Source organism: Corythoichthys intestinalis, chromosome 20 (assembly GCF_030265065.1).
Source record: "Corythoichthys intestinalis isolate RoL2023-P3 chromosome 20, ASM3026506v1, whole genome shotgun sequence".
Taxonomy (NCBI): Eukaryota; Metazoa; Chordata; class Actinopteri; order Syngnathiformes; family Syngnathidae; genus Corythoichthys; species Corythoichthys intestinalis.
Genome location: NC_080414.1, coordinates 21125387 through 21139672, shown reverse-complemented (window position 1 = coordinate 21139672; position 14286 = coordinate 21125387). Strand labels below are relative to the sequence as shown.

The window sequence follows — 14286 nt, the reverse complement described above, 5'->3', positions numbered from 1 at the left end:
CTTTTAACGTTTGGATTCAAATAAGTAATAACTGTTTTTCCATTTAATTAATCTTTTGTTTGGTTTGACATAAAAATGTATTTTTGAAGATCAGTCCAAAGCTTTCCACTAATGGGGCAACCATAAAACAAATGAGTCACATTTTCAGATTCAGTCTTACAAAATGAGCATTTGTTGTCAACATCCTTAAAATGAGACAAGTATACATTAGTAGGGTATATATTATTGTAAATCCTTGTCGCCTTGGCTTCTATGAAAGAATACGAGACTTGTCTGATATGCATATAAGGCAGCTACACTCTGGTTTGGCCCACATTAGGCTGTAAGTTTTTCAAGATAATATATGTTTGTGTATGCATTTGTAATTAAATTTAGAGCTACAGTTTGTGGAGTTATGTGTGAGCGATTTGCTATGGATCTTGTAGGTACGTTAGCATTCGTAGCATTTAAACTAGCGGACTTTTGCTAACCAAATTAGGCTAATTTAATCTACTAAATTTACATTTTGACCGGACAAGATGGAAGTTTGAACACCATTTTTTGGGGGGGTTAGGTGTTTTATTGTTAAAATGTGTGTCCTTTTGAACATAAGTGTACATATATGAGCTACAGCTTTACAAATTGTCAAAAGTGAAGGAATGAAAGCTTCAAAAACCACAATTGCCTTGTTTGCTCTCCGTCAAGCTGAACAAATTCAAGTTTAGTAAGGACTGAACACGTCAAGTTAATAAAGTTAAAAATAAGACGTACTTAACTATTTATTCAGCTTAAAAAAGGAAAACGACTGGAGACAATGGCGGACGAAACTCCGACATCCTAAAGTCAAAATCGTGTGAGTCGAATCCGTCGTAACCCGGGGGCTACCTGTAGCCATAATTTTTTTGTGTCTAAGACCGTATATATCTGTATCAGTTTGATATCGGTATCGAATTTTTGGAATTGGACAAAATCGGGGTATCGGTTATCCGTTTAAAATTCATTATCAGACAACTCTATTTAGGAGTGCAGGAGGTACTGAAGTTGTTCCACTGTAAGGTTCAAGCTTGAAAACTATCTTTCTGCTGCACTACTGCCAGTAGATAGCAGCGTTTTAAATATGAGAGGTTACTGGGAGAAATGGCGCTGCATTTTAGTGGGGAAAAAAGAAAGATCTACTTCTCGAAAAGCAGAAGAACCAAACATTTCTTATAACTTTCATTTGGAAGATTTGGTGAATACAAGTTAGTTGCTTTGAAAGCAACTGTTTTACCAAATTACACTTGTTTTCTTGTAGTACAAAACTGTGCACTCCTGTTTAGTGTGGTTATCATGGAATGAATTAAATTCATAATCATGGTACTACTGTATTTACCGATGATTTCGCACATCCAATAAGGCTACTGCCTTATTCCCACTCCTTTCCATTAATCACCACGCGCTACGAGCCTTTGTTAAACACAGCCCGCTGCCTGCATGGAGGTGCGCACTAAATGATGCATGCTGGCCAAATTGCGTCCCTGTGTGTTAATAAGACGCCCACTGTAGTCATTAGCGAGTCCATCGCACCCGCAATCGCGTGACGGGAGTGCAGAGCAGCTGGCCCCCTTTCGCCATCGTCGAAGTTTTCACAAGTTCGGACTTGCTCTAAAATAGTTTTCATGCTCGACAATAGGCTCGCAGTTAATTAACAACACAATACCTCGCAAGCTTTTAACTGCAAAGTGCATCCTAATTGTGTGGGAAGCTTTTCCCCCTTCTTTCTGTATTCAAATGCGTGTTGAGTGCCTCCAATGAAACGCTGATAATTGTTTTGTGTTTGTCGGCGTTCGTGCCAGGTGACTAGACGCATCTGTCTATTATCGAACCGAAAAGAGGAGCGCAGTCACCAAAGCGTCGCTGCGTGTTTTCCAATTACGTACGGGGGGGGAAAATGTGGAAAATTAGACTCAGATTGACGGAGTGAACAGTAGTTCTTGCTCTCTTCTGGCAGTGAACAAGACAAAATAGACTTAAATGATTAGACCTGCACCATGGTTCGGTTTGTAGCAAGTAAGAGTGTAGTTTGCTGTATTTGAATCTGACAAAATTGTGTTCCTTAATCTAAATTGGTACCCCATTGAAAACTAGTTCAATGGCAACGCCATTTAGCAATTTTGTCGAACAACACCCATTTTTAGCAGAGTCAGAAACACCACTTGAGCACCAGTGTTGTCAATCTTACTTTAAAAAAGTAATTACAGTTACAAATTGCTTCTCCCAAAAAGTAATTGAGTTAGTAACTCAGTTACCTCAACGTAAAATTAATTAGTTACTCAGCAAAATAACTAACGTTATGTTCTACACGTTGTTACATGATCCAATCTTTAGGCTAACGTCTTTCACATGAAATATGTTTATAGTAACTGGTTGAATTGAAGTCTTTTTCATTCCCAAAAAAAACATAGGTCAACCTTTTTACATTTTTTAAAATTTCACTTATATAAGAGTGTAATGGTATACAAACTTTAACTTTCAAATGCTATGAGAGAAAAAAAGCCTTTTTACTGTTGTACTGAACCGTGACTTGTGTGTACCATCACACCCCTGATATATAAATCGATATATTTTTAAATATGCAGGTGAGGCTCTGAATCTCTTCCTTCCTTCTATCTTTGCTCCAGTTGTTTTGATTTAAAAAAAAAAAAAAAAAAAAACACACACGGTTTATGGATTTGTCATTCAAGAAAAGTTTAGAGACAAGTGACTATTTGTGGTAATAAAAAACTAGTAGTAGTCGATTAATCGAACTAGTTTGTTAACATAAAAAAATAAAATACTAAATAAAAATCTAAACTAAATTACGAATTTTTCTTGTAGTAGTCGATTAATCGAACTAGTTTGTTAACATAAAAAAATAAAATACTAAATAAAAATATAAACTAAATTACGAATTTATTAAAAAAGAAAAGTTAGCTCAAACAAAAACGTAGCTTATTTTGGTCTTAACAGGGAGCAGCTGGATTCAGCCACGTGAAATGAATTATGTCATATTCACTGTTGCCACTAGAGGGCAGTGCTTCCACCCAAATCAATAAATAAAAAAACCCTTACAACACCACTATTGTATAATTAAACGAATCCTCGAAGCAGCAAAATTGGATTCGAAATTTTTTTCTAAACGAATTACTCGAGTTAATCTGTTCATCGTTGCAGCACTATTATTATTATATTATAGCATCTACAAAGACAACGCCCACTTAGTGGTGATAATGGATACATGGATACTCAACAGGAAAAGTCCATTATTTTCAATTTAATTGTACCCACCTGAACACCACAAACTGTGTAAAAGAAGTTTCCCGAGCATTTAAGATGACGCTCGCCACGCTAAATGCTCATGCTATCGAGAACACGGATGCTATGCTAACGCTTCGGTCCACCTAGCATCGCCTTTGCAACGGCGTCACAACCCCCTTCTCCTCCTCCCCTCTCTGCTCTCTTCGTGTCTCTCAGACATCTCTCGTCATTTAACCAAATTGTAGTAAAGCACGCCTTCACGTCCTCATTAACGGTAACGGCTTTGCAAAGATAGGAAAAGTAATTATGCCGTTAGTAACGCTGTTATACTCTAACGCCGTTATTAACAACACTGTTAAGCACTTCAAGGACTTTCCACGCAACAATTAGCTGGTGACATGTCGAAAAATAAGGGAATGAGGCTGTGACTACTTTGTAACGCTACGTATAGTGACGCATCCCATTGAAAACCACTTCAATATGAAACTTTTATCCTCAACGTGTTTTACAACTCTACCCACAAATGCGTGTTTCTCTTTCAATTGTAAACTAGTTTGAAATAATGATGAAAAAATGTGATATGTGAAGGCTGAAAAGCATTCATTTTTGTTAATGTATAACATTCTCTTTTCTTAATGTCCCTGAACTTCACATTTTGGTTAGTGTTATTGAGTTTCCACAAATGTTCTTTTAATTCCACATTCAAATGAATAGAGACATTTTACAAATTTTTCTCTCAAGCCATCCTACTAAAAAAAGAATCTCACAATTGATTTCCATCCTGTATTACATTTTTGCATTCCATTGCATTCTACACAGCATTTCAGGAGTAGTTTTATACAATTAAAATGGACAAAATCTGAATGTGGAATATTGCTGACGGTGGATCTTTAGAGAACCTCTAAAGGGTTTACTTTAGCTATAAAGCATGAATTGTTAATTTATGATTTGGCTCGTTCTGTACATATTTGATAAACTTACTGAACGCTTGTAAAACCCAAGTTCTCCTTCCAATTTGCTTTAACGTCTGCTGTGGGCTTGCGTGTTTCTCCCGAGCGCACATCACATTTCCCCGCGTCAATGACGATTAATCCATGCCTCTCGGACCGGGATTAAGAAATCCATTACACCCTCATACGCCGGCGAAATATTCCGCTGCGCGACAGCCCTGACCGATTGCTTTTCCTGTGGCGTGCAGATGGTGTGGGAGAGCGGCTGCGTGGTCGTCGTCATGCTCACCCCTGTTTCGGAGAACGGCGTCAAGCAGTGTCACCACTACTGGCCGGATGAGGGATCGGATGTCTACCATTTCTACGAGGTACGCCAGCACTAGAAAATAATTTTTAAAAATTGAGTTTAAAATTGTGTATGAGCCATCAAGTTTAAGGCAGAAGAGGGAGGACAGGAAAGACTGTAGTATGACAGGGCAGGGTGAGTGTGCAAGCAGTATTATTGATGTGCAGCAGCGAGATAACTGACACTCTCAAAAGTAGGAGTGGGAACCTCTTGGTACCTCACGATACGATAAGATTTGCGATACAAAGCTCACGATAACGATGATGTGACGATATCGCGATAAAGCGATTATCGATACATTGGTCAGGAAATCATTCTAGGATATTCTACAAACAACTAATAAACAGAAAAACAAGCTTCTGCTGTGAATTGGAATGAGTTTATCACTAGTAGACGTCCAATCCATTTGAACGTCTATGGCCGTCAATGGCAGCCAATGCCAGGAAATGAGGTAATTTTGGGCCATTTAAGGTCATTTACCTGTTAATGTTCAGTTGCTTCCTGTTAATTTTTGGGTATTTTATGGGTCACTTCCTTTTTATTTTGAGTTCTAGAACAGGAAGTGACCTGGGAATCACCCAAATGAAAAGGCAGTGACTCAAACTCAACAGGAAATGACCTGTAAATGCCCTAAAATGAACCGCAAGTGACCTGTAAATGCCCTGAAAATCGGACAGAATGACTGAATGCTCTGGTTTCGAATGAACGAACGTTCCCAGTCTAAATGGATTAGGCGTCGAGCACTGTCAATGCACCCTTAGAGTTAACTGAGACACTATTATGGTGGAAGATTTTGGTAGCAACTTGTTGGTTCCTTTTTATTTTATTTTTTCGACATTGACACCTTTTTAAAACGATATCTCGATTCTTGGCAGGAGCATATCGATAACCTTTTGGGATACAAAGTATCACGATATATCACCATTTCCATATTTTGTCAGACCCCTACTCAAAAGTGACCAAAAAACTCCTAAATCCACTGAAATGCACATTAAAATTACTCAAGATGTTCATATACTTTTTTTAAAAATTAGATTTAATTGAAAAATGTCTTCACTCATACCACTAGAGGGAGTCTACATATGACCATTGGTACTCAGAACACATTTTGATAATCACAGATCTATTCTAATTCATCACTTGAAACATCACTGCACCACTGGTGGCACGTATCCAACCGTTTATGAATATCGACTATAATCGATCCCTTTTAAAGCGTGCGCTACAATTAGTGACTCTCTATTCAAATCGATCACAATTACTGCCACGCACCCCCTGGCGTGCAACCCCTGCAAACCGCAGGTTGTGATTGGCTCTAATCAATCTTATTTATCTATATATATGGCGCCCCACAATTTGGAAATATCAACTTCACTTTTAACGTATTGGCTGCCATTAAAGGTGAGAAATGTACAATCCATTTCAACTGGGAGGACTGGCAGTTCAGGCTAACACTACTTGTGAACTCTCCCTGCCCTATCATACCCTTGCCTTTCCTGCCCTCTCTCTTCCTTTTCTGTCGGTTGGCTGTTATATCCCTTCTACACAGGGTGTTCCTTTGGCGTATGTAGTCGTGACTACTTTGTTATGCTACTTATCGTTAGGTGGCATATTCAATTATGTTTTGATATACCTCTTCCCCAAAGCTTAAGTTTAACTTTAATTTATTTGAAAGGGGACAATGCGATTTACTAAAAAAAAACGATTGTGCTCTGTTAAAAAGTCACAATTATCCAGAAGACTACCATAATTTTCCCACTATAAGGCGCACCTGACTGTAAGCCGCCAATGACTATACGCCGCCACCCACCAAATTTGACATAAATACAGCATTTGTTCGTAGATAAGCCGCACTGGACTATAAGCCGCAGCTGTATTATGGGATATTTACACCAATAGATATTACCCGGTATCACTTTGACAGCGGCATCATACGACTCAAATGAACTACCTTGAAGCTTTGAACCAAAAGGCTGCAAAGCTTCATTGCTTCAAGAAGCTTCATTAGGTCATCACTGCTCTATTGGGGGAGACAATCAACCTCCAGCTGCCACCTGCTGTCAACACTGTTGTTGTCTAACATGCCGCCTAGCATGCATTGCAGCGCTACAGATGTAAATAACTATCAAAATTTATGTTCTGTGCTAATTATTTCTTCAGTTAATGTTCCAGTTGTTTCATTAATTGCTGGTTATGGTATTTGGTAACACTTTATTTGACAGTGGTGCCGTAAGACTATCATTAGACAATCATAATTATGACATGACACCGTCATGGGCATTAATGGATGCTTAAAACAGATGTCATTTAGTGTTATCTGGCAAATTATATCACTTTTAAATGGATGTAAAAGATTCAAAATGGACATAATTGGAGGAAGTGACATAATTTGCTGGATGACACTTAATGACATCTGTCATAAGCATGACGGTCTTATGACGCCGCTGTCGAATAAAGTGTTACCTATTAACCCAAATAAATCAACAAATAAGGCGCACTGGACTATAAGCCGCAGGATTCAAAATGAAGGAAAAAAGTGGCGGCTTATAGTCAGGAAAATTACGTTAGTTTTCATTCGTCCAATCACTTTAATGATAAAGAGAAAGTACCTGTGTAGCCCATTTATCTACATGGTTACCATGCCCAAAGCGCTTCACATTAGCACACATTTACCCTTCCACGCACACATTCACACACCAATAGTGCTGCTACCATGCAAGGTGCTGCCAACCCATTGGGGGCAAATTGGGGTTGAGTGCCTTGCCCAAGGGCACTTCAACAGTGGGCTGTCGTAGCCGGGAATCGAACCTCTAACCCTATGGTCCCAGGACAACTCCAGCTACCAACTGCACCAAGACCGCCCTAATGTAAAAAAAAAAAAAATTCAAATAACATAACATAACAAACTACTGAGAGCTCAAAGTACACAGTACATAAGCATATGCTAGATATTTCATCCAACACGTACTATATCACAGCGTATCATTTCATTTAAACATCACACCAGGCTTGTCTTAGCAGATATTAGCAAACCACAACTAAAGTTGAACATGTGCACCTCTAGGTGAACCTCGTGTCCGAGCATATCTGGTGCGAAGACTTCCTCGTTCGGAGCTTCTACCTGAAGAACCTGCACACCAACGAGACGCGCACCGTCACCCAATTCCACTTCCTGTCCTGGATGGACCGCGGCGTTCCCAACTGTGCGCGCACCCTCTTGGACTTCCGCAGGTACGGTTAACATCTAAATATGAGTTTTCGCGCCCCTTTCCCTCCTTTTTTCCCCCGGTTCGGCGGATCTAACAAGGTTTCTCTCCTCCCCCCTTGGTCCCCGTCCCTCCAGCACCTCCTTCCCCTCACCTCCCTCCAGCACATGTGATGCAGCAAATTAACAGCCCCGCACTGCCTGGCTTGGCTTGGGAAGAAAACACCTCATTCAAAGAGCCAATTAAACGAGAGCCGTCTGACTAAAAAGAGGGAGAGAAGGGGTCAGGCGGGCGGGGGTTTGTTAGCGACGGTATAACCTCGCCCGCTTCTTCTAGGAGCTCCTCAGGGAAACCGCAGAGGGACAACAAATGAGAATAGATGCATCTGATTTGTGGATGGAAATGTAACCCCCAACCCTTCCCTCTCGTGCTTGTTAATGCAAAGTGAGAGGGCTTTGTCGGCTTTTTGGCGTCCCCGGTCCCCGTATTTTGCGGTTGCCAGTGTCATTTTTGTGATGTTGCAGCTAGTAATATGAGCCCAGTTGCATAGTCACAAAAGTGATCATTGGAAACTGTGTCTCCTCAGCCAGGCCTGGGCACATCCTGACTCTCTCTCTCTCTCTCCCCTCCCTTCCTCGCTCTCTCGACCCTCTCGCTTTTTGCATGGGAAGTTTGGCCATCTTTGTGCGGCACTTTGACGAGACTTAACATGTTTGACGTTTTCCCTTCAGGCACAAACAATGAAAATGTACATACTGTATGAATCACTTTTTCATTTTCAATAGCTTGCAAGATAAGCAATTCACTGACATTAATGGCGATAGATGTCCCATGTGTTCATGCATAAGTTAATGTATCAGTGTTAAAAATGCGTACAGTATTAATGATAATTTTAGTATTTATTCAGTCGTTGAATTATTATTAAAATTTTAAATGTTTCCCTTTGTATGTACAGATAGTGCCTGGGTTGCGTAGTTCCTGACTTACGTGATTTCGACTTTATGACGCCAGAGTTCACCATTTTGTTTCCGGTCGTATTTGGGGGGGGTTTTGTCGTGTAAATAGTACCTAATTGTACCTCACAGTATCTTATTTTTTACTTTACTTTATTAATATATGTTCTGTCCTTACTAAATATAAAGTTGTTTAGCTTGACAGAGAGAAAACAAGGCAATTGTGGTTTTTGAAGCGCTTTACTTTCTTCACTTTTGACAATTTGTAAAGCTGTAACACACAGTTTAAGAGTAAAATACTTGACACAAAACAATTGGTGTTCAAACGTCCATCTAATGTGATGTATGTAATAACTAGGGTTGTTTCGATCATGTTTTTTTGATCCCGATCGTTTTAGTTTGAGTATCTGCCGATCCCGATATTTCCCGATCCGATTGCTTTTTTTTTGCTCCCGATTCAATTCCAATCATTCCCGATAATTTTTCCCGATCATATACATTTTGGCAATGCATTAAGAAAAAGATGAATAAAACTCAGACGAATATATACATTCAACATACAGTACATAAGTACTGTATTTGTTTATTATGACAATAAATCCTCGAGATGGCATTTACATTATTAACATTCTTTCTGTGAGAGGGATCCACGGCTAGAAAGAATTGTAATTCTTAAAGGATAAATATGACTTTGTATATTGTGACTAAATATTGCCATCTAGTGTATTTGTTGAGCTTTCAGTAAATGATACTGTAGCCATTTAACTTCTGCCCAAATGCATGATGGGAAGTGCAACCATGATTGTGCCTCGTGGTACCAATTGATATATCTTCTCTGCGTTGGGAAATAACATAGGGTGTTAAGAAAAAGATCAACTATTACCTTTCTTCCACACATTGCTTCCCACGATTATTCTAATCATTGGGAGAGGGATTGTAAGGCTTTAGCCATTTAAAAACAGGCTCCAAAGGCTGCCAAAATTCACTCTACTCATTTTACGCTGCCTTTTAGCTCTATATACTGTATGGCTAAAACGCCGCCATTATAGCTTGAACGCGACAATGCGTGAATGGGTCGTGCAGCGCATGCGTTAATTGCATTAAATATTGTAACGTGATAAATGTAAAAAATATTAATTCTCGCCGTTAACGCGATAAATTTGATAACCCTACCTTGAGCTTAAACCAAAGACTCTGGAAGAGTGTAACACATTATGTCTGTAACGTTAAATACAATTAGAAAACGATTTAATTTAAAAAAAAAATATATATATATATATATATACATATATATATATTTAAAAAAGGCATGTACGATATTTTTTTGCCAATTCTGCTACTTTGAAAATGACGTGATCGGGTAATAACACTAGTAATAACAATATGTAAATTTAGTAGATTAAATTAGCCTAATTTGCCAAACAAAACTTCCTTAGCTTAAATTCTATGAATGCTAACGTATTTACAATCATCATAGCTTATCGCTTACGCATAACTCCACAAACTGTAGCTCTAAACTTAATGACAAATGCATACACAAACATATATTAGCTGAAACAACTTAGTCTTATGTGGGCCAAACCCGAGCGCAGCTGGCCTTTATTCATGTCATAGTCTGCTTCACTGTTATACAAGGCAACAGTGATGCCAGACACAACGCTGCCAACAGAGGGCAGTGTATCCTCCATCATTAAACAAAATACAATACTTTTGGACTTTTTGCATCGTTATTTTGAGGTACTTAGAGGGTTCATTCTGACTTGCGCAGAAATTGGGGTTATGTCGCCAGCGTAAGGATGGAACTTGTTCTTAACTCAGGGACTATCTGTATTGTATTGTATAATATATGAACTTCAGGAATAAATTAAGGTAGCCATAATACTGAGTTGTACCTGTGAATTATAACTTTTTGAAATTTGGCACTTTGCAAAAATATAAAGAAAAATCTCATAACAATTGCCACGTTTACATGGAGCCAAATATTCCAATTACAATCGGAATATTTGTTCAAACCGAATAAATGTGTTCCATATAAACACCTCATTCGGAATGAACAGGCCCAAACCGAATGGAATTTCATTCCGATTCACAGGGGTGAAATATTCCTTTTCCCAAACCGATTAGAAGTAAAATTATATCATGTAAACAGGGAAGCGGAATGGTGTCTGGTTGCGTTCTTTCTGCACATGCTCCATACTGACGTGGTGACGTCACTAGGTGACGTAAGTAACGTCACTTGCAACATGGCTTCCAAGCACACGCACAGCGCACCCACACAACTTTTTAAATGAACGGCGTATCATTCTGAAGTTTTGTTTCCACTCGAAAAGTTAAAACAGCAGCTGATCTGACGATCGATCTCCATGTTTTGCAACGTGACGCTTTGTTTTGATTAATCTGCGCATGTCAGACGGCAGTTGTCAAACGTCCCTTCGGAATAAAGGCAGACACATGTAAACGCTGGATCGGAATAGATGAAGTGACATGTAAACAGCTGATGTGAAATTTCCATTCGGAATGATTTGAATCGGTATGAATAAAAGTCAGCATGTAAACGTGGCTAGTGTTAACATAAGTCTTAATAGTGGTTAAAGCATTATAATCCTATTTATCATGAGCTGTTTCACCAAAATGAGTTTGACTTTTTCAAAATATTACTTTAATGCATTCATTTTTCCACAATATTAGCGAGTAGTAATCAAGATGTTGTGGCTGACATTTCATTATTAGCAATAAAAACAAGTGCACTGAATTGACATTTATTCTTTTTTTTCATAATGTGCCTTTTTATGTTTAAAGGCACAGGCACTCTCACTGTTTCCATGGCAACAGTGGGGGGGTCCCAAAAAAACACAAAATTGTCCGTCCTTATCATGTGACATTGTCACATGATCATTTCATCAGTGAATTATCATCCACTGACCTCAACGCTATTGAGAATAAATTTTTTTCCCCTTGTAAAATTTTAACAGATTTGCTGCCATTGACGGTGATAGAGTAGCCCTCCTAGTTCAAACGGATTGGACATCTATCACCGTCAAATCCAACTAATTCATCTTTGTGATCTCGACCGCAATGACATATTTTTTCTGTCTTTTCTCTTCTCTTATTGCAGAAAGGTTAACAAGTGCTACCGGGGTCGATCTTGCCCGATTATTGTTCACTGCAGGCAAGTATTACAAACTGACGATGATGATGATGATGAAGATCTTGTCTCTTGGGGGCACGCGGGTTTAACAACGTAACGCTACAACAATAATCTTAATTAAAGCCTCTTTAATTAACTATTGGTGCATCCTGTCATGAAAAACCGAATTTCACATTGATCAGCGAAACTGCTTTTCGCAACTTTGTGAGGAGGCGTGGCTTGGCGAGTTTTTGGCTGTCCCCTCCCGAAAAAATGCTAACATTTTCACCTCGTTTTTCATGGAAAATCCTCAAAATTAACAGACGCTCGCTGTGAAGTCATGCGTGCGGCGTCAACGGATTAATGAAGCCTCCGTGCACGTCTCCCCCGCCCGTTCCGTCGACCTCCCCCTTTATCGGTGAGATGTGCACGCCTTGTTTGCAATTAACATGCAGTGCCTCTGAATGGCCGGCGGGCACAAAGGGAGGCTTTTCAACATGCTATCTCTAGAGTAATGGAGAGTGAGAGAGAGGAGGGAAAAAAAGCAAGGCCCTCCAAAAAAAAAAAAAAAAAGCTGTTCTTCAAACCACCCCTCGTCTCTCAACCTTCTCCTGAGGTGCACGCTTTTAAAAGCCTTTGTCATCTGGTGGGTTCTCAGAAGTACCCCCCTCGTGTCCCCTAGTCACACACTCCCGCGACTTGCTTCCCCAGACCACACGAGTCGATCACATGTATTGCATCACCCGATGTTCAGTTTTGTTTTGTTTTTCTAATTCCTCGCAAAATTTTGTGAGAACTTCACAATTGAGAAGAAAAAAAATTAAGTGAGACAAGTCCAATATTTGGGACGGATTTAAGTAGTCAGAAAAAAACGTGAAAATTACACATTTTAAGATTTGGAAAAAAATGTGGTTTTTAATTGGCAAAGTATTTTGAATGAACAAAAATTCATAAGAATACATATTTATTGGAAAAAAAACTTATTTATACAAGAAAAACTGACAAAAAAATATATCATTTTCATAATAATTAAACTTTATGCGTGAAAAAGAGACTTTTATATGAAAAAAAAACTAAAATTGATGAAAATGAAGTCTTAACAATGTTAACAAAAATGTCCATAACAAATTTGACCAGAAAGTCTTATAATGTTCATAACAATCAAACTGTATGCGTGAAAAAGTGACTTTTTTTATGAAAAACAATTAATAAAATTCATGAAAATGAAGTCATAACAATGTTAACAAAAAATGTCCATAAGAAATTTGACCCCCCAAAAAAGTGTTATAGTTTTCATAACAATTAAACTGTATGCTTGTAAAAAGTGACTTATTTTATGGAAAAATAAAATAGAAATTATGAAAATGAAGTCATAACAATGTTAACAAAAAAAAATGTCCTTGACAAATTTGACCCAAAAAAAGTCTTACAGTATAAAAATGTTCCATTTTCACAAAAATTTATTAATAATACTAGTATAATGTAATGAGAAATATAAATAAATAATATATTTATATATTTTATATATTTATGTATATCATATTAATATTTGTAATAAGAAATAAGAAAAACGTGAACAGTAATGCCTTGGGATATGAATGACCTGACTTTTTCAAAATACAAAAAATCCTACTTTTCCATGATAATTTTTTTTCCAGAAATAAATTTGCAAAACTATAAATGTAAAATTTGATCATTCACCTTGACCATATGCATATGTGCGTCTGCAGTGACGGCGCCGGCAGGAGCGGGACATACATTTTGATCGACATGGTCCTCAACAGGATGGCCAAAGGTAAACGCTCGGCTTTCTCCGCTCCCGTTGCCCCGGCAACGCTCTGGTTTTCCACACAGGGTCTCGGCGATGCGTTAAGGTTGACGTGTGCCGCGGAGGGGTGTCGGGGGAACAAAAGCCCCTCGCTCAAATGAGAAATAGGGGAAGGAAAAAAGGCCATATGAACATTAGTAATTTAGTAGTCATTTATGCTGCTGTCAGGCCGTATGGAGCAGCATCACAATTGCCGCCTGAATTTAGATGGCGCATGCATGGAAATGAAACGGAATGCATTTACAGTGGCATCACTGCTCTCCGTAATGTTTCGTAGAAACCATGTGTTCATTAGATTTCTCTTTCTTTATCTTTCTGCAGTTGTGTTATTGTCTTGGAGTGAAACGAATATATTCACAGGGAATCGAAACCCACCATAAAGTGTTCGGTTTTCATGAATACGTGACGGTAGAAAAGCATTTCTAATGTAATAAGCATTTTTGAAAATTTAGAAGATTAAAGCCAGCATTTTGACTTGACAAAAGAAAAAAAAACATGAACATGAATTTACATTTAATTATTATTATGACATATGATTTTTTAAAATTATTTTTATCTACTTATATGTTCTCGAAAGCATAACGTCTATTTGTAAAATGTAAATTCAGGCATTGTTTATAC

General features: G+C 38.3%; 1 protein-coding gene across 1 annotated transcript in view; it reads left to right on the top strand.

Moving 5' to 3' along the window:
• Positions 1 to 14286, top strand: part of ptprn2 (protein tyrosine phosphatase receptor type N2) — a 290172-nt gene that overhangs the window by 261094 nt on the left and 14792 nt on the right. Inside the window, exons 17-20 of the mRNA XM_057823858.1 lie at positions 4454 to 4573; positions 7616 to 7782; positions 11826 to 11879; positions 13568 to 13632. Of these exons, the coding sequence (XP_057679841.1) occupies positions 4454 to 4573; positions 7616 to 7782; positions 11826 to 11879; positions 13568 to 13632 (406 nt within the window). The remainder of the gene's footprint in view (positions 1 to 4453; positions 4574 to 7615; positions 7783 to 11825; positions 11880 to 13567; positions 13633 to 14286) is intronic.